General features: G+C 48.8%; 1 protein-coding gene across 1 annotated transcript; it reads right to left on the bottom strand.

The window, feature by feature from the left end:
• On the bottom strand, positions 1–27,454 carry LG16H1orf159 (linkage group 16 C1orf159 homolog). Its single transcript, XM_048519474.1, has 9 exons — positions 27,378–27,454; positions 15,803–15,893; positions 9,156–9,231; positions 6,720–6,824; positions 6,072–6,137; positions 5,482–5,616; positions 4,462–4,487; positions 3,599–3,626; positions 1–2,550 (listed from the first exon to the last, which is right to left on the bottom strand). The coding sequence occupies exons 2-9, from the start codon at positions 15,872–15,874 to the stop codon at positions 2,456–2,458; spliced, it is 603 nt and encodes a 200-aa protein (XP_048375431.1). The 5' UTR covers positions 15,875–15,893; positions 27,378–27,454; the 3' UTR covers positions 1–2,455.

The following is a 27,454-nucleotide window of genomic DNA, read 5'->3' as shown; positions in this document are numbered from 1 at the left end:
TCCAAATGAATCCACACAACTTTTATTAAAGCAATTAGGGGGGAAAAAGGGAAGAACAAAAAATATACAACACTTTCTGCCTTGGACCCAACACAGTGCAAAATAAAGTTTAGCAGCTGATTCTACCCGGCGAAGAGCGCCCCCTTGTGGCCACCACGAGCCACTTCCCTGCCTGAGACGGGCCAAAGGAGGCGGCTTTCCCTGCTTTGAATGGCGTGATAAAACACACACATACCAGTTTAACACAGTAAAACTTTCCCCTTAAGAAGAAAAAACAACAACACACACAGCTCTTACGTTCCCTACAATCATTACACACGTTGGGAGGGAAGGGTGAAGCCACACACAGTTCCTGACTGCAATTTGTACATAACAACGGCTGGCGTCAAAGTCGTGCCTTTTTCAAAAATCTAAATTAAATGGAAAAAATGTGCAAGAGGAGAAGACGGCCCCGCTCCCGCCAGCCGCAATTCTTTGCCCCGCCTCTTTTCATAGTGACGGCATTTCCCCGCAAATGCGTTCGGCAACCTCTGCCAGCAAATCCCCACTTAAATTATCCATCTTGGGGTGGGGAGGATAGCCATGGGGAAAATGCAAGCGAGCCAAGGAGGTTGGGTCAAAAGGTTCATGGACATCAAAAAACAAACACACTCCTCCGGCAAGAAAATGACACCTGCGCTGGAGAGAACGCCGCACACGGGCATGAAAGGAAGACGGGGTTGTCTCCCGCAGCTAGACTGGTATCCTTTGGGTGGAAAGGTTTCCTACCCCTACATAAGCCCACATTACAAACAGCAGAGGTGGCATTAAAGCCCGGTCTGGAGTTCACCACTTTGGGTGGTAACGTTCCTACCAAGTATAACGGAGTCATCTGAACTAGACTCTTTCCCTTCAACATAATTTGTCTGCTGAAGCATTCAGCCATAGGAACCACCACCCCCCTACAGCCAGAAATGGTACAGCCCCACAAAAAAGGGTTGGCCTTTGGTAAAAACTGCACCTGGGGCTCCCAGGCAAATAATTCGGAAAGGTTTTCTCTGGGGGCAGGGAGTTCATTTCTAGCCCAGGTCTCGACGTCGGCACGTGGAATTTGCCACCCACAAAAGGCGATTGCTGCTTCACCCTTGCAAGTTCCGTCCCGCTCTGTTTGGCCCAAGTCAGATCGAAACCTTTTTTTTTCTTTAGAAAAATAAAATTAAAAACGGAAGGCACCCACTATCCCTGGAAGAGGGATTTCAATCGAGAGAAAAGTACTTTACAAAAAGTCATCAAAAATAGACTCCGTCAAAGAAAAGAGCATCTTTGCGTTACCTTGGACCCCAAAGCCTTCTTTGTACGAGATCCCGCTGATCCGCTTGGCGTGGGCCTCCTTTGGAAAGAAACTACTGAGCTTTGGAAGAAGGCAAATGGGGGGGGGGGGGAACCTGGGCTGGGGAATCTGTGCAGAACACTGTCTAACAGTGAGGCGAGTAAGAGGACTTGAGAGACCAAAGGATGCTTCAGCATTACCATGACTAGCAGAAGCAGAGAGGCTCCAGGTCTTGTCTAGGGCAGCCATGATGGTGGCGGGGGAAATGAAAAGGAGAAGCTGAAATGGATCAACCATTCCAGCGCGCGAATTCCTCCACATCCAGGGATCAGTGGCTGCTAGACTGACTTCTTATTCACTCACATTTGGTCCTAAACTCCCCCAAATACCCACCTTGCTTAGCTGTGCGGAGCACTGGACAGTCTACAAGCATCAACACCTAGTAGACCTACCCCTGGGAGTTAAAGCAGTTGGCTGTGCAATTCCAGGTCAATCCTGCACTGCAAAAGAGCAGAGGAAATGCAGACTGGAGCCCGGGGGGAAATGGGGCAGAAGGAATCAAAGCTGTCCCCATCAGCTAAACTGATGGCCAGAACTGCCATGTACTTAAGGCCTCGCTCAAAACCAACTCAAAAGGGATGGGGAAATGGGGCGGAGTGATCTCTGGCCAGGGCACAGAGCCTTTGAGGCTCCCAACACCTCCCCGCAAGCATCAAAACGTGGCACTTTGTGTTAACAAAAAACGGGCGCTGCGTGGCAGCCCACCCAACTGTGTCGCCCAACTGTGCCGTGGGCTCCACTTCAACAGCCGGCAAGGTGATTGTGGTCCAGGGGACGTTGCCCGTCGTACCTGCACCGTCCCCCAAAGGAGCGGATTCTCCCGACAGACCAAAAGGAAAATCCACTCGGCAGCTCCACTGGGAGCCACTCACAGAACTGGCTCTCTTCTGAGGAGGAACTCAGTATTCACATTTCTTCATTCTCTGCTTGCTGACCCAAGCCTGTTCTCTGCGGACAGACCAACTCATCTTTCTCCCCTTCGCGGCTAGCTATTTTGGGTGTTGCTCCTGGCGCTTGGCTGAAGTTGGTGTCCAAATTTCTCCAGCTGTGCCAGTATTTACAAATCCTGGTGGGCGAAACCAGCCCCTACACGTTGCTGACCCTCGTTTCGGTAGAGATGGTTGTGCTGGAGCCAGGCGTCATGAGCGACCGGTCTCTTCTGACGTAGCGGGGCTTGCGTACTGCAAGGATCAACAAAAAGGCACTGTTGTTATCAGCTTTTGCGGAGCTTAATGCAAACACTTTTTGTTGTTGGTGAGAGTTCTAATTAGTGGCATTTTTTAAAAAAAAAGTTAACATCAGGAAGGGAAAGAAATGAATTTGATGTTAGCATAAGCATCAGGCCTGTCGATTATTTAAGCACGTTTTACGTTCAAACAAAATTAACCCTTTAAAAATACCCTGGCAGCACTGAGCTCTGAAAGCGGGTGGGGGAAAAGTAAGCTATGCCTCTTTGACTTTAAAGACAGAACAATTCACCTGTCCTTGGGTTAATTTCCAAAACTTGAGTACCAACCGAAGGACTCCTGAGAACAATTCTTTTTGCAAAAGGTAGACATTATGATTAGACAACGCACTTCAGGTAACACCGACAGAAAGGCCGGTCTTCAACTTCGCATGCTTATTAAAAGTGTTCCAATAAAGAAAGAAAAAGAAAGGGGCGGGGAAGAAATCAAATCGCCCCCTGTAGTTTTCACATTCAGCGCGCCATCCGCTTCAAGTGGCGCGGCGTGTTTCAATCTACCAAGTCGCACAACGAGCCACTGGGGAACTTTCCAGACAGCCCGAGCCGTGAGCAGCCTCCACCAGCCTAGCTCGGTAATTCTCTTTTTTTGAGCACCGATAAAAATCCTTCACTGCCTGGAATCCATCTATTTTTAAACCATATCTCCTTAAGTGCCAAATGTGCAGTTAACGGGAAAAAAAGGTAACTTTTCACGAGGCAATATAGTTTTTCCCCCGTTTATGATGGGAGAGACACCTGATTAGCAGCATTAATGTGGCTGAAATGGTCCAGACCGTTTCCCTCTTTTCCCCCTCTCTCTCTATACTGTGGGATCGTCTTAAAGAAAGGAAAGCCAATTTGCATCGTCCAAAGCGCAACCTGAAAGCACACACCTCTTGAAAGGGGTTGTTTCTAAGGAAGGGTTTTTATTTTATTGCTTCTTGCTGATGTTTGACTGCAGTATTAATTGGAAGCTGAGCGCTGCAGCTGAGAGTGATTCTTACCTGAAGAAGGTGGAGATAACATCGACGCCTGTGAAGACAGAAAGAAGGCTGGGGTTTGCAAAGTTTGCCGATAGTGAGTTTCTCACTAAAGGCGAGATAAAATGTCTCTTTGGGTTTCCTGGGTGTAAAGAAGAGCCAATTTAACATTGGGGTGGGGGGTGGGGAATGTGGCACGGTCCTTCTACGACTGTTACTTTCCACCACTGCCAAGCGCTAATTCAGTCTATGACCAGAGGTCTGCCTAATCCCAGAAATTAACATTTTGAGAGCCAGCGTGGCATGGTGGTTAAAATGTCAGGTGAGGATTTAGAAGAAGAAGAAGAGTTTGGATTTATATCCCCTCTTTATTTCCTGTAAGGAGACTCAAAGGGGCTTGCAATCTCCTTTCCCTTCCCCCCCCCCCAAACACCCTGTGAGGTGGGTGGGGCTGAGAGAGCTCTGAAGAACTGTGACCAGCCCCAGGTCACCCAGCTGGCGTGTGTTGGAGTACACAAGCTAATCTGAATTCCCCAGATAAGCCTCCACAGCTCGAGTGGCAGAGCGGGGAATCAAACCCGGTTCCTCCAGATTAGAGTGCACCTGCTCTTCACCACTACACCACGCTGGAGACACTGAAGTTACACCTAAACCTCTACACCGAGATTGCAGCCTGCGTTCGCGCTTCAGCATGCTAATTTAGGAAACTTGTACGCTGCCTTTCCTGAGCTGCTGGTTCACAACAAAGCAAAACCGGCCAAGACAATCAGAACAAAGCAAAACAAATCAGGCAACAAAAGAAGTCAGTAGAATAAGCAAGTAAGGCGACGAGGATCAACGAGAAAATATATCAAGTCAACTAACAAATGGTTTTTTTCCCAACTTACTGATTCAGCAGACTGCACGACAGATGCTAAAGTGGTTAAAACAGTACAAAAAAAAAGTATTTAGCAACTTTGAGAATGGCTCCAGCAGAAAATTTTAGTTGCAACCCTTGTAGACAAGACGGGGACAGCCAATGGCTATTGCACAATGCAACTCCGGCTGTCACAAAAGACTGTATCAGTTTGAAATTTTACTAAACAACGTACATTCTCAAACTAACGGCTATATACATAAAGAGCCCTCTGACAAGCTTCATCAAAGCATCAAACCAAAAAACTGTACACAGGAGAAGTATCCTTTAAGTCGAATGCCATCAAAGCAGGACATGAACTCAATCCCAGAGTCAACTCTTCTCTGGTCTGGTCTAAGCAGATGTTCTTTAGACAAGTCGTAGCTTCTCTGATATAATAGCAGAAGAAGATGCCAAACAAGCACGAGCTACCCAGTCTCCCGCGCGTGCTTGGCTTCAACGCGCCTTCGAAGGCTCGTGATACATTCAATGTTCATCAACGTTTCAAAACAGAAAACGTTCCCATAATTCGCCCCGGAGTTCGTTCTCACAACAGTCTCTCAACTGCCCAAGAACGTATATAGTTATCAGCTTGAGAATGTACATTGTTTAGTAAAAATTTTGAATTGATACAGTCTTTTGGGACTGCTGGTCTTGCATTGTGCAACTTCCACTGACTTTCTGACTCTTGTTGTAAACCCCAACCCCCCCCCTCCCGCCCCCCTTATTGTGGATCATTGAAGACAAGACTGCCTGGTGCTGGGTGCTGATTCTTGGTCTCAGGGGCAAACAAAACACTGGGCCCTGGAAACTATGGCAGGTCTCACCCAGCAAGGTAGCTCTCATTAGTTAGGAACAGATCCTCCACAACCAGAGGCAGTATACCAGGACACACATTATTGGAAGGAACACTAAGAGAAACGTCTGAACTGAAACAGAATGCTGAATTTAGTCTGATTTGGAAGGGATTTTTTTTACTATGGTTCTTCAAGGTGAAGGAAAATAAGATTACCTTTGCTTCGTCGGTAGAAGAGGTTTGGAAGTTTATTAGCACGTTTGAGGTAGAAGAAAGAAGCGACGCACATTATGAGGAAGAGGCTGATAAAAAACGTCCCAAAGATGAGAGAAACGGCTACTTCTGGTCTCCCTGTGCGGGTGGGGGGGGGGGAGAGGGGGGAGAGAAATTAGGAGAGATGAGCTGAGCAAGCAGGATTCATTACCTCTGGTCCTGCGGTAGATTCAAAATACCTGGATGCAGACTGATAAAAACAACCCACCGGGCGTGTTTCCTTCTTGGTTTTGTGACCAGACGAAGCAAAACATTCAGCTTAACAGAGATAGCGCCTTTCCTATACAGGGCCCTTGGTTGTCTCCATCTGTGGTATAGGTGTTTACTTAAATAAAGAGATTTATTTAAAACCTGAGAAAGCTGAAAAGGCTTTTGCTGTACATGGGATACTCGTAGCTGTTAATGAGAAGGACTGAGCTTTAAAGCCCCAAGTCCTGGTGCCTTCCCATACAGAAGCTCTCGCTGCCTGGATCTCCGGATATTGACTCGGGGATTTAAGTGTCTCCAGATACAGTCTGTTCAGCCATACTCACCTGTACTCACTGGAACTGGGGACAGGCTAGTGGAATTAATTTGGGGATTCATTCCTCTGTCATCACCTGTAAGACAGCAGGGAAAAGCTGCACAGTCAAGGAGTAGTTTTGCTTATGCATAATCAAGACAGAAACTTTGTCTACAGGTGTAGCAGATGCAATTTTTTGAGTGCACCCATATTATAATAAACCCTCCAGGCAAGCAGAAAGCTAGCATGACATGGATAGGCTGGAACTTTCTTCCTCCTAGCGTGCCCGTTTCCCATTTTTGTTTCTAAATCTGAGGGAACACAGGGGATCCCTTCCTCATCGAGTCTGAAGAGACGCAGTCCATTCCGCCCTGTGCGACACTCGCCCTCTTTCGGAAACCGTCCTCATCTCTGGAATCTGCCCTGTGGCCTTCCATTCCACTGGGTGCTCAATACTGAGTAACATTTATACAGTCCTTCAGAATAGGATAAAGTTGACAGGAAGGTCTAGGAACGGGGGAATCGTAGAGTTCCAGAGTAGAAACCAAAGGCGAGATGCTTACTCTCGAGGCCTCTTCTGAGACACTCTCCTCTCCACCCTCCAAAAAAACCCCAGTCCCCTGTGCAACTGCTGGGGGGGGGGACACACACACAAAGGATGGGGAATCCAGGGACTCACCAATTGGGCAGTCAGTAAGATTGTAAGCCGGTGTGGCAGGGACTGTTTCGTTCTCACATTTGATGCAGCTGCTGCTGCCGTCTTCGTTCCACCGCCTGTAGCAGCCTGCACAGAGGAAAATGCAGGTCAGATGTTTCAGGAAAGGAAAGCAACCAAGCAGCTCCCTTGCGTGCCATCCAGAACCGGCTTTGCTTCATTTGCTGGATGGCTCCTATCCTGGCCCGACTCCTGAAAGAGCTCTCTTTGTGCCATGCCTAGAACTCTGGACCCAGAAACGGCTCTTGTGCACCCCAGAAACGGCTCTTGTGCCAAGAGGCTAAACCCACATTTCACCCTCACGACAATCCCGCAAGGTAGGCTAGGCCGAGAGACAGCAACCGGCCTGTTAAAACCTCACAGGTTTTGCAGCAGTGGGGATTCGAACCTGGTCACCTGAGCTCAAATCCTGCATCACAATCGTTTTTGCCTTTGGCTCCGTATATGCCCGGTTGACCAATGGGAACAAAATGGGTGGTCTAATCCAGCAAGGCAGCTGAGGAAAAATAACTTCTGCCCCTCCTAAGGTTGAAATCTGAAGGACCCTTTCCTTTCTCTCATTATGCACATACATTTCAAGGACCCTTTCCTTTCCCTCGTTATGCACATACATTTTTTTTGGCAAAATAAAAAAAAAGCTAATGATTTTCAGTCAGCCGCTGAAGCTGTGCAAATCTATTGGATTTTAAGAGCTTAAAGGGGCCAGGGAGCCAAAACTCCACCCAACAAAACAGCTGCCTCCGAGGCTGGAGCCAAACGGGGATCAATTATTGCATCAAGGATATCAAGAACGCGGCAGAGACTGGGAGGCCAAATGCTGCCGTATGGTTGTCCCTTGGCGGGAAGCCGCACGTTAGATGCCCTTGATGATAAATTACATCTGACATTTAATCTAAACATAAAAAAGGTCCTCGTGGGAGGGAAAAGATTTCTGACAGTACTAAACAAAAAAAAAGAGGAAGGCAGGAAAGACAACAAAGCTCTTTTACTGACACTAGAGACTGTGACAGATTAACCTTTCGAGGATGGATGTGAAAAATTGAAAATCTGAAATTTATTGGCAACCATTTTGTGTCTCTGCGTTAAATTGCTTTGTGCAGCAGGGGAGGGGAAGCATCATTAGCTGGGTTAGCTTGGGTGAGGGGCAAGGAAAGGAATAAAAAGCTGATGAGTCGCTCATCTGAGGGCTCAGAGACCCCCCCCCTCCGTTTGCCAAAGGTTGCTGCCTCACTTAAAAACACACACACAAAGTTGTATTTCCCAACAGTAATCTGTTCTCCCTTTGGCTAAGAGGTGACTCTGGAGAACGACCAAGGGGAAAGACAGCTAGCTTCTTGCCTATGGGATTGCCTGGCAAATTTGCTACTTGACAATAAACTCAGCAAGGGAAAATGGATCCTTATATTGTCGAAGGCTTTCACGGCCAGAATCACTAGAGTGGTTTTGTGGGTTTGCGGGGTTGTATGGCTGTGTTCCAGTAGCATTTTCTTCCAACGTTTCGCCTGCATCTGTTGGCAGGCGAAACATCAGGAGAAAATGCTACTGGAACACGGTCATACAACCCGGAAATCCCACAACAACACCCTAGAAGATGGGCCTGTTTTTATCCTGCTCTTCCTTCAGAGTCTGAGGGTGGTGCATAAGCACTACTTTATACTCCTAAACAACCTGGAAAGATAGGTCAGACAGAGAGTGAAGGACAGGCCCAAGGTGACACAGAATATACTCTGTTTCACATAAAGATGATAGTAGATTGTATATTCCTCCACCGCAGAACAAAGATTGCTGGACCTTCTTTGTCGTAGGATGCTCTGCCTGGGTCCTGGCACCTACCTAGCCCTGCTCTCCCTTCCATTTGAAAGTAAAAATACATTTCGGCACAAATGTCGTTGCATCAAAGTACCGTGTTCCGCAATGCACAAAATAATGGTTTTGATAAAGGCAGTGCGTAGCAATGAATTATAATTCTCATATTTGTTTGGGGCTATATTCTAACGTGGGAGCATAGAACTTTCTCAACCACTGCACCTCAGCTGACTGAACTATCATCTTTCTATGGAACAGGTTAAGCTAGAACCTTGGTGTGCCAATACTAGGTACTGAGGTATGCGGGACAAGGACCTTTCTTTCTGTTTTCAGACTCCTATTTCCAGCCACTTTTCACAACCAACACAAATTCACTCTCCCAACAATTGCTTCCAGCTCCCTCCCCCCTTTTCCCACCCCGTTTTCCCAAAACCTCTGCCCCGCATTAGCTGTGCCTGGGGCCAGACCTGCTCAATTAGAAGCCAATCTGACCACCCCATTCTTCTGAGAGAAGCCACCGGCTTTACTGGTCACTGCCATCAACTTCACATTCACTACGACCACCTTGGTGCCAGGACAATTTGGTTCCCCTACCTGGACTGCACTGGCTGTTGGCTAGGCAGGTAGTGTTCACCTCCATCGTATCTGTGCAACACTGGAGCTCCGATTCCTGAGAGAGACAGGCAAAAAAACAGGGGGGGGGGGGTTGAAGAAAGTTCTCCCCTTTGTCCGAATGCTTTCAGTTCCTCCAGCACCAGAATTACAGCTCAGCTCTGATTTCATTACTGCACCCAACGGCCACAACAGAAGGGGGAACGGTTGCTTGCGAGAATTGCTTTATATGCGGGAGTTGGGGGTAGAGAAAAACACACCACACCTTCCCCTAAAGATTTTAAAAATATTGAGAGAACGGGACAGGACAGAGAAAGAACAGTTCATTCTCACAAGAACAATGCCATAGGGGTGGCCACGTTCTCTGTCCAATGTGATGGGAAGACCAACCAGTTAATTGCGGCCGACTCTTGTGAGAACAAGAATCCTCTCTGTCCAAGGCACGAAGCATGACATTTGGACGTTACCTCGATCTTGACGCTTGGGATAAAGCCAAACGGTGGGAATGCTCTCACTCAGGTTTTTTGTGTGTGACCCAGATGTGCCCCAAATTTATTTGCTGGAAGGGGGAGTGGGGTTTACAAACTCCTTCCCTTCCTCTCCTCCCAGCAGACACCTGGTGAGGGAGGTGGGGCTGAGAGAATTCGGAGAGAACTGTGACTGGCCCAAGGTCACCCAGCAGGCTTCATGTGGAGGAGTCAGGAAACAAATCCAACTCACCAGAGTCATGCGGAGCAGTGCGGAATCAAACTTGGTTCTCCAGATTACAGTCTACTGCTTTTACCCACTACACCATGCATTAGCCTCAACCATTATTATCCTTCAATTCAATGACTTTTAATGGCATTAAAAAGAAAACACAATGTGTTCCTAGCTGCCCTGGACAACTTGATATAGCTTTCAGCTCCTCTTAGAGAGCCAGCGTGGTGTAGTGGTTAAGAACAGGTGCACTCCAATCTGGAGGAACCAGGTTTGATTCCCTGCTCTGCCACTTGAGCTGTGGAGGATTATCTGGTGAACCAGATTAGCTTGTGCACTCCAACACACGCCAGCTGGGTGACCTTGGGCTAGTCACAGTTCTTCAGAGCTCTCTCAGCCCCACCCACCTCACAAGGTCTTTGTTGTGGGGGAGGGGGGGAAGGGAAAGGAGATGGTAAGCCCCTTTGAGTCTCCTGACAAGAGAGTAAGGGGGGATATAAATCCAAACTCTTCTTCTTCCAAACTCTTCTTAGTACAAGGCGTCTAGCTACGGGCCTAAGGATAAAGCCGAGAAAGGGCTTTTCTCTTTCAAGACCACAGTGCGGATTCCGCTTGACAGAGCCACAGAATACAGGAGCCAAGCTTTCCTCGTAGAGCTGCTCATTTAATGCTTCTATGCGCTGACGCAGACAGACACACACAGCCCCTTCCCGGGGCGCGAACGCTGTCAGAAGGGAAAGCAACTCTCACAAAACAACTCTGCACATATCTTGTCAACACTGCGTGTGACATTTTGAACGTAACGGGGGACGCGGTTGCGGGGGAGGGAAGGTGAGTGCATGTGTGCACGCGCGTGTGTGTGTGGGGGGACCCGCTCCTTTGTGGGAAATGTTGTGACGAGCTCAAAGAACAGTGACAAGACAGTCGGTATTACCATATGTATCCTCTTCATAATTTGACAGGAAATTGGCCCAGAATCTCTCCACGAAAGCCTTCCGCAGAAAGAGTAACAAGAGCAATGCTTGATAACCAGGAATTCCTGCTGCCAATTATATATATTTTAACAAGCACGGTTTAATTGGGCTCTCTTCAAGTGTATTTTTACCGTTATGAGCACACAGTGGAGACGCCTCAATCTTGCCTCGCCCTTAAAGTCATCTGGGTGGCACCGTTTAGAGCACAGGTGTCAAACTCGCGGCCCTCCAGATGTTATGGACTACACTTCCCATCATGCCCTGCCAGCATGATGCTGGCAGATGATGGGAACTGTAGTCCATAACATCTGGAGGGCCGCGGGTTTGACATCTGTGGTTTAGAGAGAAGTCCATTCCCCTTATCTCAGGGGTCGGGAACCTTTTCCGCTCAAAGAGCCATTTGGCTCACCCTCCCCCGCTCACCCCCCTGCAGGGCAACCAGCAAGGCAGGTGGGAGGAAAGCCCGTGGCGTGGCCTGGCCGGCCGCGGGCAAGAGATGCGCCCGCCCTGCTTCCTGCAGGGCGGGCGAAGAGGGGACCAGTGGCTCGGCCTGTCCGGCCGCCGGGAAAGCGCCCGCCCCGCAATCAGCAGGGCGGGCAAGAGGCAAAGCCCGCGGCGCGGCCTGGCCGGCCGCGGGCGAGTGATGCGCCCACCCTGCTTCCTGCAGGGCGGGCGAAGATGGGGCCCCCGGCTCAGCTCATGGAGCCGCAGAACAGCAGCGGAAGAGCCGCATGCGGCTCGCGAGCCGCGGGTTCCCGACCCCTGCCTTATCTGATCAGCCCCCCCCCCCCCCCAGAAAGGTGGTAGCTCTGGGACAGAGCCCATACCTTGCACGAAGGTATGCAGAAGGTCACAGGCTCTTGCCCTGGCGCCTCCTGTTAAAAAGGCACTGAGAAAGACCTTTCTCTGTTCAAGATCTCAGAACAGTTCCTTGTAAAAGCAGACAAATACTGGGCTGGAGGAGCTGGCCGGCCAACTCCGCATATGAGCCCACTTTGTGTTTCTACAAGAGAAGAAGAGCCGCTCCTTTTCTGCGTATTTGCAATTCAAATGAGACTCCACTACAGCTCCAAACTGTCAGAATGAAAACCTCGAAAGCTCATTAGGAAATAACGGCATAAGCTCAAGGAAACCTGGCTGGCAATTCTCAAAGCGGTTAAATACAGGTTTTGGCAACTGGATGGGCCCAGACTCCTCACCTGCCGAAGCTAATGCATTAAAATACAAACAAACGTGATTTTTTTCACGGTTCCCTTTATGTCCTCTCCTGCCTTCAAACGTAGGACGCTGGGCTACAATGGTGAGCACAGGGAATGAAAATGCATGACCTCTGACCTCAAGGCTTGTGTGTTGATGCTTGGCAGGTGACAAAACACGCCCGAGTTCTCCCTCCCTGGAACTTGCAAAGGGTCAGCGGTCCATGAAGGTAAAGATAGTCCTCATGCAAGCACCGGGTCAGTAATCGTGCCACATCATTATGTTTGCTGGCAGACTATGCTTACACAGTAGTTTGCCGCTGCCTTCTCCGGTTGTCTACTCTTTTTTTAATCTCCAATAAGCCAGGTTCTCGCTTTACGAAGCTCTGAAGAACAGAAGGCTGAGTCCGCCTTGAGCCGGCTTCCTGAACCCGACTTCGGTCGGGATCCAACTCAGCTCATAAACATAGCTTTGACTGCAATATTGCAGCTTACCGCCCTGTGCCATTGATAGGTTGTGCCTTGTTGAAACAAGACGATTTGACAATGTGAGATCTTGTAATATCACAAAATTAGCTATTTAAAAAAGGTTCCTCCCCCCCCCCCACCTCCCTTTCAGAGTACACTTGTACCTGGACAGGTGAGGACTGCCAGCATTTCTCTTTGTCTAACCTGCCTCATACCCTAATCTGGATCTTATTGGATCTCATGCTAAGCAGGGCTGGCCCTGGTCAGAGCTTGGATGGGAGACTACCAAGGAAGTCCAGAGTTGCCACACAAAGGCAAGCCACCTCTGTTGGTCTCTTGCCTTCAAAACCAGTCCCATGAGCCAGACGGCAGTGGCTTGATACCACTTCCCACAACCACATTCCGCTCTCGCTGGGCTGCTGCCAGGATAAAATGAAAAGAGGGGAAATGTAGGTCCCTATTTACCCATCCCCTGTGCCAGGCAGTTTGCAGGCTACCATCCGGTGCCCGCTGGGGCAAAATTCAGCTTCTGATACTCTAAAAACATAATTGTCCTATAAGAGGTTCTCACCATACCAATTCTGGTTTTTAAATCAGTGAGACGGATTAGCTGTTGCAGAGTATGTGGATGCAGCAGAAGGCATAAAGAAAAGCCTAGGGCAATGTGGAAGAAATGAGGAGGATGGAGACAGGAAGAAAGAAAGGCTGCGACTGTAATCTGGGCAGAAGAACTGAAGCATTACCAACATGGCCATGCTTTCTCCTACAAAACAGGGTAGGTTAAAGAAGAAGAGTTTGGATTTATATCCCCCCTTTCTCTCCTGTAGGAGACTCAAAGAGGCTTACAATCTCCTTGCCCTTCCCCCCTCACAACAAACGCCCTGTGAGGTGGGTGGGGCTGAGAGAGCTCCGAAAAGCTGTGACTAGCCTAAGGTCACCCAGATGGTGTGTGTGGGAGTGCACAGGCTAATCTGAATTCCCCAGATAAGCCTCCACAGCTCAAGCAGCAGAGCGGGGAATCAAACCCGGTTCCTCCAGATTAGAATGCACCTGCTCTTAACCACTACGCCACTGTGGCTAAAGAGCTAGCACTGGCACAATATTTTTTGTTTAAAAATGAGACATTCCAGAGGCAGGCTGGGTTTGCAGAGAGAAGGAAACTTCCTCAGACAGGAGCAGAGGGTGGCTTCTTCTAAATTTAGATCACAGGCTTCCGGCCCAGAGAATTCTGGCCGTGTTGTGTAATAACAATACCCCACCCCAATCCTTGGAGGTTATAACTCCTGCTAAACATGATGAGCAATCTGCAAACACACAGGTAAGGAGATTACAAGCATGCACGAGAGGGAGAAACAGTATGTCATTCAGTCACGATTGGCTTGGTAAATCAAACCTGTAACAAACAAGGCAGGCTTCATCCATCTGCCAAAAGTAGGGAGCGCAAAACGAAGAGCAGAGAAACAAGGACTGAGTAAAGTTACTGCAAGACGCAGAAGGGAAACGAGATGGCTGAAAGGGATCTTTACTCATGAATGATGGCATTTCCCTCGAAACAAATATTTTGGGAAAGGGCGCTTCCAGAAATTCACCGCCTTGCCCGTTCATACCCCTTTTGAACCCCATTTTATTACGTCAGGCCATTTAAAAGGACACATAAAGTCTGTCCACTCTGTTGTCGAGGCCTTAGTAGCCAGGACGTCATATGATTTTAGTTCGTTGCTGAAAAACGACAGAACTTAACAAGTCTGCGAGGACTCAAGAATGTGTCAACAAGAGATTTTGAGATGTTAAGGCCTCCTGCATTGTGTTCTCTCTTTTTTTTTTTGGTAACGGAGAACTTGCTCGGGGAGCAGCTTGATTACATGCCTGAACTGAATATTACGAATTACCCTCTTCACAGGGAAGAATGGTTAATCAGGGAGCACAGATATCGGAAGGAGTTCCTTGAAACTGAAGGAGAGCTTGTCAGCTACGATGGTTGCATTCATATCCATTGTTCAGAGTGATTTGTTAATTTGTTCTATATTTATTGATCAGTTGTGATGACATTATTGGCCGGTATTATGCTCTTCTATCTCTGTTTCTATGATAATTCACATGATTATACTGCTTATTCTTTAGCAGAGCAACTGTATTGACTTGAGTACTCTCCTTGGTGGGTTTTTTTTGGGGGGGGGGGTTTCACAGGAGTCCCTCCTCCCACCGACTCCATTTTTCCTTGTCACTTGCTCCTGTTATGACTGGCATCCTTCACAGAAAGAAGAAAGAAGGAAGAAGGAGAAGAAGTCTCCTGTAGGAGACTCAAAGGGGCTTACAAACACTTTGCCCTTCCCCCCCTCACAACAAACACCCCGTGAGGTAGGTGGAGCTAAGAGAAATCCGAAGTACTGTGACTAGCCCAAGGTCACCCAGCTGGCGTGTGTGGGAGTACACGGGCTAATCTGAATTCCCCAGATAAGCCGCCACAACTCAAGCGGCAGAGCTGGGAATCAAACCCGGTTCTTCCGGATCAGAGCGAACCTGCTCTTAGCCACTGCTCTTAGCCACTACACCACTGCTGCTCATGGCGAGGCAGTGAATTTCTGGAAGCGGCCTTTTCCAAAATTAATAAACATTAACGGATTTGAAAGTTTTGTCCATGTCTCATTAATTTTAAGAGATTATGATGTTGTGTGTGTGTGTGGTTGGCATCTGATTTTTTTAAAAAATCCAATCCAAATAAAATTAAATTAAATTCTGGAGGTATAACAGGATTCAGTATACTTAGAAGAAGAGTTTAGATTTATACCCCCCCCCTCTCTTTCTCTCCTGTAAGGAGACTCAAGGTGGCTCACAAGCTACTTTCCCTTCCTCTCCCCACAACAGATACCTTGTGAGGTACGTGGGGCTGAGAGAGCTCCGAAGAACTGTGACTAGCCCAAAGTCACCCAGCTGGCATGTGTTGGAGTGCACAAGCTAATCCAGTTCACCAGATAAGCCACCACAGCTCAAGTGGAAGAGCGGGGAATCCAACCCGGTTCTCCAGATTAGAGCGCACCTGCTCTTAACCACTACACTACGCTGGCTAAGGGGGGCAGCTTTTGAAGCGGCCTCTGTGACCACTGCTTTGATGGCAGTACATCCCTCTGCAACCAACAAAGGATCTCAGGAAGTCCTTCCGGCGAGATTCTGCAGATCAAAGGCCCTGTACAGCATTTTTCCCACCGGCCAGCCGGTAACCCTAACTGTGCGCAAACAGGCCAGTTCAATCCCTGTGGCTGTAATCAGGCTAACAGTGGAGCACAATACGCACCAAACTTTCAGAGGACTTGCCGGCGACTTCCGCTCCGAGTATTGTGAGGAGAATGACGCATGGTGTGGCCATGCCCAAGACCCAGCCAAGTCTAGAAGAAAAAAAGAAAAAAAATCATTGAGAGTCCAGCTGTTGCAAGAACGCATCTCCTACCACACCCTTCGGTGCCCGGATGTTTTGATTCCAGCCAACACGAAGCCGGTGCACCAAGCTGGGGTGGGCGGGGAGGAAGCATCTTACCTTCCCTTTAAAAAGTGATAATTTGGGAGACTTTCCAGACTGCCCCTGCTACAGCAGCAGGGGAATTTTCGGCTCAGGCAGGCCTGTGCGGTTGCTAGGAAACCAGGGACCTTATCAGTCAGCTCGTAGCACATTCCACACCCAGAATTCGAAGGGTGGAAATCAATGAGAGTGCAAATGGGAACAGTAATGGGCTGACACCATCGCCGATAAACCTCCGCGGGAGCGAACGCACAACTGGATGCAGCGGCCGGACGATGCGGGATCGATACCAGGCAGGAGATAGACAGAGAGAGCGTGCCGGTGCAGGGCAGACGGCTTTTCAGACAATCCTGGTGCGCCGCTCTCCTCGCACAAGCAGCTCTGAAGTCTAAATAAGAAGTTTTTTCCCCCCTTTCAAGAGACGGGGAGGAAGACGCTTCATCCAGCAAAAGAGGCCCATAAACAACAACTTGCCATATTTCCTCTTCCAGCTGGCCCCTTTATCTCTCCCTTGGTGACAGGGTTGACACACTCTTGTGTTTCAACTGGGCTTCTAGGCTGGTGGCAACACAGTGAATTATTAATCACCAGACACACATGGGCAAGATACATTTTTTTACACAAACCAGGGCATCTCTGCCCCAGTTCCTCCTGCAATACTGGCTGCACACTAAAATCGCCTTGGGCACAGGTGTCAAACTCGCAGCCCTCCAGATGTTATGGACTACAGTTCCCATCATCCCCTGCCAGCATGGATGATGGGAACTGTAGTCCATAACATCTGGAGGGCCGCGAGTTTGACACCTATGGCCTTGGGGGTTGAAGGCGGAAAGGATTCCCTTAGACGTCATTAACTGTCTGTTTTCAGTCTCGCCTTCCTCTCTCGGTAAATGTAACCGTTTGCGAGAAGGATTTCACTGAGCCAGCAACACCTCCGGGAAATCCCACAACCTTCGGAGGCTGGAGGGTAGGCAGGGATAAAGAAATGAAAGCCGGGAGGGGAAGATCCGGGCTGTACTTATCCAAATAACATCCATGCCCGTTTTTATATGGAGTAAAATAAGACCATACTTTCTGTGATCGCTTCCATATAGTAAAAGCCAGGTTATGTATATTTAATGTAGCTGCTTGAGCAGGGGTCCCCTGGTGGTGTCCCAAAATGGCTGTTGCAGCTTACCTTCAGTCACAATGTGAAAACCTTAAGAACATAAGAACATAAGAACTAGCCTGCTGGATCAGACCAGAGTCCATCTAGTCCAGCACTCTGCTACTCGCAGTGGCCCACCAGGTGCCTTTGGGAGCTCACAGGCAGGATGTGAAAGCAATGGCCTTAAGAACATAAGAACTAGCCTGCTGGATCAGACCAGAGTCCATCTAGTCCAGCACTCTGCTACTCGCAGTGGCCCACCAGGTGCCTTTGGGAGCTCACAGGCAGGATGTGAAAGCAATGGCCTTAAGAACATAAGAACTAGCCTGCTGGATCAGACCAGAGTCCATCTAGTCCAGCACTCTGCTACTTGCAGTGGCCCACCAGGTGCCTTTGGGAGCTCACAGGCAGGATGTGAAAGCAATGGCCTTAAGAACATAAGAACTAGCCTGCTGGATCAGACCAGAGTCCATCTAGTCCAGCACTCTGCTACTCGCAGTGGCCCACCAGGTGCCTTTTGGGAGCTCACGGGCAGGATGTGAAAGCAAGGGCCTTAAGAACATAAGAACTAGCCTGCTGGATCAGACCAGAGTCCATCTAGTCCAGCACTCTGCTACTCGCAGTGGCCCACCAGGTGCCTTTGGGAGCTCACAGGCAGGATGTGAAAGCAATGGCCTTAAGAACATAAGAACTAGCCTGCTGGATCAGACCAGAGTCCATCTAGTCCAGCACCTGAAGGCCATTGCTTTCACCTCCTGCAGTGGCCCACCAGGTGCCTTTGGGAGCTCACAGGCAGGAGGTGAAAGCAATGGCCTTAAGAACATAAGAACTAGCCTGCTGGATCAGACCAGAGTCCATCTAGTCCAGCACTCTGCTACTCGCAGTGGCCCACCAGGTGCCTTTGGGAGCTCACAGGCAGGAGGTGAAAGCAATGGCCTTAAGAACATAAGAACTAGCCTGCTGGATCAGACCAGAGTCCATCTAGTCCAGCACTCTGCTACTCGCAGTGGCCCACCAGGTGCCTTTGGGAGCTCACAGGCAGGATGTGAAAGCAATGGCCTTAAGAACATAAGAACTAGCCTGCTGGATCAGACCAGAGTCCATCTAGTCCAGCACTCTGCTACTCGCAGTGGCCCACCAGGTGCCTTTGGGAGCTCACATGCCTTTGTGAAAACCTTTGTGCTGTGGTGGCAGCAGCTGCTGAAGCAATGTCTTTAAACATCTGCCCAGCCAGTCAAAACATCTGCCCAGCCTAGGCAAAAGCTCCACCTCTAGAAACACCGGGCAGGTGACAAGAGAGGTGTTACCTGGTGCCCTAAAACCCACAGTTGCTAAGTTGGCAACTCTTAGGATGGAGTAGGGGTGGCCAACCTATGGTGCACTGGAGGTTCATGGACTACCATTCCCATCAGCCCTTGCAGGGACTGATGGGAATGGTAGTCCATGAACATCTGGAGCACCATAGGTTGGCCACCCCTGGAACAGAGTGTCAGACTAGTTTCTGGGACACCCAGGTTTGGATCCCCGGACTGGTAAACCACTCTGAGCCAACCCTGGCACGAAATGTGGGATATAAGAAGAACAGTTTGGATTTATACCCCACCTTTCTGTCTTAGAGACTCCTTAGAGTCTCCTTAGAGAGACTCCTTAGAGTCTCCTTAGAGACTCAAGGTGGCTGACAAGCTCCTTTCCCTTCCCCTCCCCACAACAGACACCTTGTGAGGTAGGTGGGGCTGAGAGAGTTCAGAGAGAACTGTGACTAGCCCAAGGTCCCCCAGCAGGAATGTAGGAGTGTGGAAACACATCTGGTTCACCAGATATGCCTCCGCCACTCAGGTGGAGGAGTGGGGAATCAAACCCGGGTCTCCAGATTAGAATCCACCCGCTCTTAACCACTACACCACGCTGGCTCTAATGAAATAAATAAAATTAATTCAAACTGAGACGCTCTAAACGGCATCAACCCCAGCACTGGACAAACTACCTCGAAGGGAAGAACTAGAAGGAATTCGCACTGACACAGAACAAACTGGAGTTTTGATAAACCAAGATTACAAAACACACATACACACCTGCCTAATGTGATAATTGGACGTTTTCTCTCCCCACCCCCAGCTGCTTTAGTAGAACAAAGTCTTCTCTTATCTCAAAAACGACAGTAAATTTAACTCGTTGAGCTCAGAGAATAAAACGCTCCACAGCCATTCGTCACCTTCTTCCTCACTACCCCTGTCCACCCCCCCCCTCGAGAGAGTTCAATCACATCAAGGATTATATAAGCACATTAAAAGACGGAGCCAGGAAAACTTGGTGGGCAGGGGGGGGAAACCCCCAACAGCTGTTCTTTCTTCGCCTTCCTTTCAACAATCCGTGTCTCAAGTCTACATGCGCACAAGTTTTAGATCACAAACCCTTTGGAGACCTGTTTTCTTTGATGCGGAATAATTGCTGTTACCTCGCCCCCATGGCTTTGGATGAAGGGAAGTCTATAAATCCAAATCAATGACGTACCTTGAAGGCGTCAAGCTCTTCGTACAGGTTCCATCCATTTTGAAAATAGCAACTACTGAAAATTATGGGGCTGACACCCGGTTCATCCACAACAGACAACCAAATGTAGATGACTGCTGTTGGGTGGCCCAACCCTGTACAGTTTCTTTGACCCTAGGAAAGGACTCCTTCCAAAGCAAGGGGTGAGGAGATAAAATGGAATTGAGAGCCATGCCTCAGAAAGAAGAAGAAGAGATGGATTTATATCCCTCCTTTCTCTCCTGTAAGGAAACTCAAGATGGCTCACAAGCTCCTTTCCCTTCCCCCCACCCACACATGGGGCATGGGGCTGAGAACTCCAAAGAACTGTGACTAGCCCAAGGTCACCCAGCTGGCACGTGCTGGAGCGCACAAGCTAATCTGGTTCACCAGATAAGCCTCCATAGCTCAAGGGGCAGAGCGGGGAATCAAACCTGGTTCTCCAGATTAGAGTGTACCTGCTCTTAACCACTACGCCAGGGGTCTGCAACCTGCAGCTCTCCAGATGTTCATGGAGTACAATTCCCACCAGCCCCCGCCACCATGGCCATGCTGGCAGGGGCTGATGGGAATTGTAGTCCACGAACATCTGGAGAGCCGCAGGTTGCAGACCCCTGCACTACGCCATGCTTGAATCTGCTTCGACTAATTTAAAAAAAACAGAATCTGCGACCCACGGCAGAGTTTTCAGACTAAACCTCGCCTCCCCGTCCATCCTCTGGAACGTGGATGCTTTTGTCAAGATGGAGAAGGATCACCAAAAGAGAACAGAGAGCTCTGTTTGCAGCCATTTGCCGGGACATCCATCATGATCCCAGCTGTTTTGTGCAAGCCACCATCAATATCTTGAAGTGGCTGGCTGGAACAAGCTTGTTAACTGGTCGTCTGAAAGCATCCATCTTCCTGGAAATTAACAAGGAAGGGGAGTCAAAGCTCATGCTGCTCGCGAAGATATTTCTAACGAACCACCGACGGTATCGGCCTCGCAGGATTCAAAAGTCGGAGAGCCAGGCCTCCGCCTCCACACGCTCTGGGCTACTTGTCAGCCGCACGATTGTGTTCACAGACGGATACTTGTTGGGAGCGGCAAAATTATTGTGCTCAATTAGAACATCTGTCCTGCCACGGCTCCCGCCGGAACAAGAGGCTGGATTTATCCCCCTCCGGGTCTTTACGGCAAATTGATCCATCTCCCGCTCAGAATGTAACGGTGACGTTTTTATTCCGAGCCAATATTTTCTCTCCAGAAGTCGTCAAGCAAAATGTTAACCGCTTTGAGCCCCGTGGGCATGCATCGAGAGTGCTTTATGGCAGCTTAGCCACGGGATCCTTTTTCCCCCTGCCGCAGACTAGCTGCGTTTCACAGCGGTACCTCTTTGAATTAGGAGTCTTGTGTGGGATGGAGACACAATGGAGCAGGCGCAGAGGAGAGCGAAGCAAAGAAGAAGAGCTTGGATATATACCCCACCTAGACTCAAGGTTGCTTACAAGCTCCTTTCCCTTCCTCTTCCCACAACAGACACCTTGTGAGGCAGGTGGGGCTGAAAGAGTTCACAAGAACTGGGACTAGCCCAAGGTCACCCAGCAGGAATGAAGGAGTGCGGAAACACATCTGGTTCACCAGATAAGCCTCGGCCAGTCAGGTGGAGGAGTGGGGAATCAAACCCGGTTCTCCAGATTAGAATCCACCTGCTCTTAAGCACTTAATCAATACACCAGAGGATGATCAGGGGTCTGTGGAAAGGCTGAGACGACTTGGGGAAGCTCAGTCTGGAAACAAGGAGATTGGGGGGGGACAGGATTGCTTTCTTTAAGTGTCTGAATGGCTGTGACTTAGAGGAGGACTGGGAACTGTTTCTATTGGCAGCAGAGGATAGGGCTCGCAATAATATGTATAACTTATGGGTTGAAAGGTTCTGAACTGCGCCCTGTGGGACCCACACGATAGGCCCCACACCAATGGCAACTGGTTTCCAATAGCAACCCTTTGAGGCAGATTCACAAGGAATGATTTAAACCAGTTCAAGGCAAATTCCCAGATGCTACTTCAACAAGGTGACGTGGCCTACTGAACCGGAGGCTGCCTATAAATCCGATAAGAGCAACAAGGAGGCTCTCCCCTTGTCTACACTCAGATGGAGGTAAATAGTTTGGGGAGGAAATATTTGCAACAGTCTCTTGGATTGGGCACAGAAAACGGCATCTTTCCTGGCAAATATTTCTCGCTCTCCAACAAAACACGTGGAGCCAATACTTCCTATATAAGGCTGCTTTTATCCTGCTATGTTAATTGACTCCGCCCCCACTCCAACCCGCCAACAGAGCTCGATGGGGGGGGGGGGGGCAGTAAGGATTTCTAATGCATTGGATTTTTAACATGTATTTAAATGCAACTAAGCTGAAAACAAATCCTTTTGGAAAAAGAGCCTCATTTTGGATGATTCTTCAAATCCTGGTTTATAGGATGAGGAATCTGCTACAGGCTCTTCCCTGGCCGATTCTGTTCACCTTTCTAGGTTACTTCATCCGTGGCTTGTGGTAACTGAGCAACCTGTTCAGAAGGGCACCCTCTTTGTTCTGGGATCCCAGCTGCCCCCAGGTAGGCTTAAAAGAGAAAGGTTGGATTTATATCCCCACTTTCTCTCCTGTAAGGAGACTCAAAGGGGCTTACAATCTCCTTTCCCTTCCTCTTCCCACAACAGACTCCTTGTGAGGTAGGTGGGGCTGAGAGAGCTCAGAAGAACTGTGACTAGCCCAAGGTCACCCATCTGACATGCGTTGGAGCGTACAGACTAATCTGAATTCCCCAGATAAGCCTCCTCCACAGCTCAGGTGGCAGAGCGGGGAATCAAACCCGGTTCCTCCAGATTAGAGTACACCTGCTCTTAACCACTACTGCTCCTAAAAGAGCACGTGTCTTCCACAGCAGCATCCTGGGGGGGGGGGGGAGCTGCGTGCAAGATCAAGGAAAATAGGAATGAGGGATCCTTTGGCAGTCACTTTAAAGCACCTTTCCCATCCATGCCACACAAGCGTGTGTGTGTGACAGGGGAAATGATAAAGCAGAAGACAAACGCAGATGGGGGGTCACTGGAGGAACAGTATAGAAGACTACACGCGTGCCTTTAAAGAGGGGGGCAAATACCAAAATAGACCGCAAATGTTTGAAGTGGTACAAAGGATCTTTCTGCTGTGCGCAAACCCTGCCAGAGAAATCAAAGTTTAGAAAGAATGTACAGGCCCGCCCCATTATCCGGAAACATGTCCGGGATAATGAGGTTGCTGGTGCCTCAGAGAAAGCATTGAGGCTCACGGCAAGGCCTGTCCAATGCGCTCAAGGCACGCTGGACTACCGGGATGGTAAAAGCACCATTGTCTTGCCTAACAAAGACACCAGCACAACAGATGCGACCAATAAAGAATGTAACGGACAGGGAAAGGGAGCTCCAACACAAGACACAGAAAGCCATCATCAAAACCTTTTCAGATCCCGAGCCTTTGACCCCAACCAACACATTCTCAAACTTTTCTTGCATCAGCTCAAAGACGGTTTGGCACCTGAAGGAAAAGGTCAAGATAACCCCCTCCGTCGTCTCTGCCCATTTCTTTTAAACGAAACACAAACGCAGGGTTGGAGGCAGGAAACTGACGCTTCCTGCGCGTCTCTGCGAAGCAGCTCTCTGCTTCATGTTGCTTCACAGCAGGGCCAGCTCTGAGCTTTCATCTACAGCCCTGGGGACTGGGAGCTTTGCAAAGTAATTAAGCGTGCGACGCTTTGGCAAGGATGGACTTCAGACGCCAGAACCAGCCAATACGGAAGACCTAGAAACAAAATGTGTTTAAGCACCCCCTCAAAAAGACTTGTCCGATTCCACTGAAATCAAAGGGGGACATTTCCCCTAAAGCAACGATGCCCATTTTTTTCAAAGCCTCAGCAAAGAGACACCCAACAGACCAGCCCCAGTACTGGTTTCACTCGCTGAAGCAGGGCGAAATGAGTCAGCAGCAAATATTTCAAAACAAGGATCCCAGAAAGGGTCTTCCCTTGAACAGCCCGGCGATGCTTGCACAACGCGCTTGGCGGGGTACTTCTGCGCAACTTTTACTCAGCCAGCTTCTTGCCCAATTACAGGCATCGACACATGCGGCTGTCTGGGTCAGGTTTTTTTTAAAAAAGAAAAGAGACACACCAAGACAGGATCAGACAAATTAAAACAAGCCCAGGTTATAAAACGCACAAACAGGATGCCCAGGAACACCATACCGCAACTCCCCGCAGAAATTTAAAACAAACACTTGCCAAGAAATGTGCCAGGGCAGGATTCACTCAGCACAACAGGATATAAGGCAGAGATGGGTTTGTATCCCCTTGGCTTCCCTTTATCCCAAGCTCTCACAGCCTCGCTCAAAAGTTTGCAATCTCTTCAGAGCCAGGAATGCGTTTCTCCACCCACCTATTTTTTTTTTAAACTAGGGTTTGCCTTGGCTGCTAAATATACAAACAACTTTCCTGTCGTCAACATTTTCAAGACCTCTGCATGACATTCCTCTTCCCATTTCAGGAATTGCAATAATTCCTACAATTCGGACCGGTGAAGAGAGAGATTATTTAAGAGCAGCTTGGACAAAACCAGAACGAAAGAACACTTCTAATACAAGGGTTATCTGTTCGCAGAGGGGGAAGAAAGCAGAATTTTTAACGATGCAACTTGCTTTGTAGAATGCGCACTCAGACTTTTGATCAGCCGTGTAGCAAGCTGCTAGGCAGACAGGCAAAAGGGAAAAAAGTTTGAGAACACAGATCTTGCCACGTTCCTATTGTTTTGGACCTCAATCAGTGACAAGAGAAAAAAAATGAAGGTGTCCCCACAACATAATAAACACTAAAGCTTGATACACATGTCATACAAGTCCTCACCAACTGTGGGGAAACAGACTTAACAAAACCCTTTCCCTCAAAACTCAAGATCCGAAGTCTGTCTTGTAACATAGGTTGATAGAAAACACACTAAGACACTGATAAGACAGAATTTTGGCTCACAGGATTTCCTGCCACACACATTTGAAGCAGCGTGTGATTGAAGGGGCAGCTGGGAATCACTGCCATGAACATATCTACCCACACAAAATGTTGTGGGTATTTTGTAGCAGCTACAGATAACATCATCTTTTTGTCCATTTTTTACACATTAAGTGGTTTACAAAATAAGCACTTGCTGGAACCGGTTAATTGCAGGTCTGCTCATAGTTCTTCTTTTTCTTTTCAACTACAACACAAGCGAGGAAGGTGGACCATGAAGAAAGGTGAACAGAAGAAAGCTGATGAATTTGAAGTGTGGTGTTGGAGGAGAGTTTTACAGATATCACGGACTGCTAAACAGACAAATAAGTGGGTTCAAGATAAAATCAACTCTTTCTTTTTGGGAAAGAATGGTTTATAAACAAAATAATTTAAATGAAGAAGAAGAGGAGTTTGGATTTATACCGCATCTTTCTCTCCTGTAAGGAGACTTAAGGGGGCTTACAAGCTCCTTTCCCTTCCTCTCCCCACAACAGACACCTGGTGAGGTAGGTGGGGCTGAGAGAGTTCCAAAGAACTGTGACTAGCCCAAGGTCCCCCAGCAGGAATGTAGGAGTGTGGAAACACACCTGGTTCCCCAGATAAGCCTCTGCCACTTATGTGGAGGAGTGGGGAATCAAACCTTATTCTCCAGGTTAGAATCCACCTGCTCTTACCTACTACACTAATCTGAGAGGCTAAAATACTGTGATCACATGACGAGAGGACAAGAGTCACTGAAAAAAATAACATTAGGAAAACTTGGAGGCAAGTTTGCAAGACCTAAGGAAAGCTGTCAGCCAGAGTTGAAGGGGGGGGGAACTGCACCTGGGGCACGTGTGTGCCCTGCACCCCTGCCCGGTGCAAGACGCTCCCTTGTCCCGTGGGTGCTACGCCACTGCTGTCAGCAATAAGACTTTTTAGAGCTCATTACTTCATAGGGCCTCCTTAAGTCAGAAGCGGCTTGATGGCAATTAACACACAAATACACACAACACAAAACAAGCAACTGAGAAAAAAAAGTCCTGCAAGGAAGCACAGTTGCAGAGTTGTTCAAATCTCATCTCAGGCATGAGCTGACCTGGCAACCCCAGGCAAGATTCCAGTGAATGTCCCTCCCCTCGTTGTGACAAGGGATGATCACTGTCCTACATTGCGGGATTATACAATTAATATAAAAGTAGTCTCTGCACTCCACAAATGCCATAGAAAAGCTATTACTATTAGCACACTAATGCGGGGAAGCAGTTTTGAGGTCAGCTCCTTTTCCGAACCTTCTGGGAGAGACCCCGCCTCATCCAAAAAAGACGCCCTACAAATAGTCATCCAGATGTGAGAGGCCATGGGACACCATACCTTAAAATAGACTCCCGCTGTGGCAACCAAGATTCTGCTGCGGGTGTGGGGGGGCAGAGTAAGGGGGCCTGCCCCTCCCAAGCCACACACAAAACTAAGCAATGCAGCCTCCATCCTCAGAAGGCTGTACTTTTCTTTCCCAAGACAAGAAGGATCATGGCTCCCGCAGTGGGATGTGCCACGAGACGACTCGGATGGAAGCTGCACGCTTATTTTCATTTCTGTCCACCCAGCATATGCAGGAGCTCAGTCCCAACTATGTAACATACAATTTTGCCATCAAGACCCAGCTGGGTTCTGGCAACCTGTATGTTTTCAAGGCAAGAGATGAACAGAGGTGGTTTGCCATTGCCTGCCTCACCATCATGGTCCTGGTATCCCTTGGAGGGCTCCCAAATACTTGCCAGGACCGACCCAGCTTAGCCTTTGAGATCTGATAAGATCACGCTAGCCTGGGGCTATCTAGGTACGCAGACTATATTTACACACCTGGGGCTGGAAATCCACCATAGAAAAAAACATAGGCCCATCCCACACCACTGCATATGAAAAAAAAATGCAAAAAAGCACTCAATGTGCTCTTTGCATATTGGGTGGAAGACGAACGCTTTATTGGGGGGGGGGATATCTTTGAGCTTCCCCATGTTAAGGGGCTGGTGTCTCTCCTGCACTGGGGGCACCATAAATAAAAACAATCGTTTGGTTTCCAAAGCAACAAAATAATTGCTTTGGCTCTTTGCTAACAGGTGGCAGACCAAAGCTTTATTTTGTGTGTATGGGGGGGGGGGGGAAATAACTTTGAGCTCCCACATATTGAGGGGCTGGTGTTCCCCCCCAATATGTGACAGCAAAAAGATGTTCCCCTCAATAAAATATAAGATCAAATTCACTCTCAGCATTCAGGACCCCCCCCCCCCCCCAACAAAATCTGAAAGGCAACAGCCCCTCTTCTAAGGGGAGGAGTTCAAGATATCCCTCTACCCAAAAAAAACAAAGGTTAGAGTAACCACTGCTCGCCCCCTCCCCCCACACGTGATTTCTCCCAATATGAGCGCCCAAGTAACTTCTCCCCCTCCCATAAATCCCCCTCCCCTGAGAGAGGGGGGCATCCTCCCTGGGGGGGAAACCCCTTCTCCTCCAGGCCCCATCAGGAACAACGGGGTCTCCCCCTCCTCCCCCTCAGGGGCTCCCCACTTTGAGGGTGGGGGGAAAGAGAGGCCAGCTAAGCCCCCCCCCACTCCCCCCCCCTTTTCCACCCTCACCTGAGACAATGAACTAATGAGCCGCCACCGACATCCGACCGCAGCCGGCTCCCTTTTGTACCCCCCGCCCTGAGGCG

The sequence above is a fragment of the Sphaerodactylus townsendi genome, linkage group LG16, assembly GCF_021028975.2.
Source record: "Sphaerodactylus townsendi isolate TG3544 linkage group LG16, MPM_Stown_v2.3, whole genome shotgun sequence".
Classification (NCBI taxonomy): Eukaryota; Metazoa; Chordata; class Lepidosauria; order Squamata; family Sphaerodactylidae; genus Sphaerodactylus; species Sphaerodactylus townsendi.
This window is presented reverse-complemented; position numbering and strand designations above follow the sequence as displayed.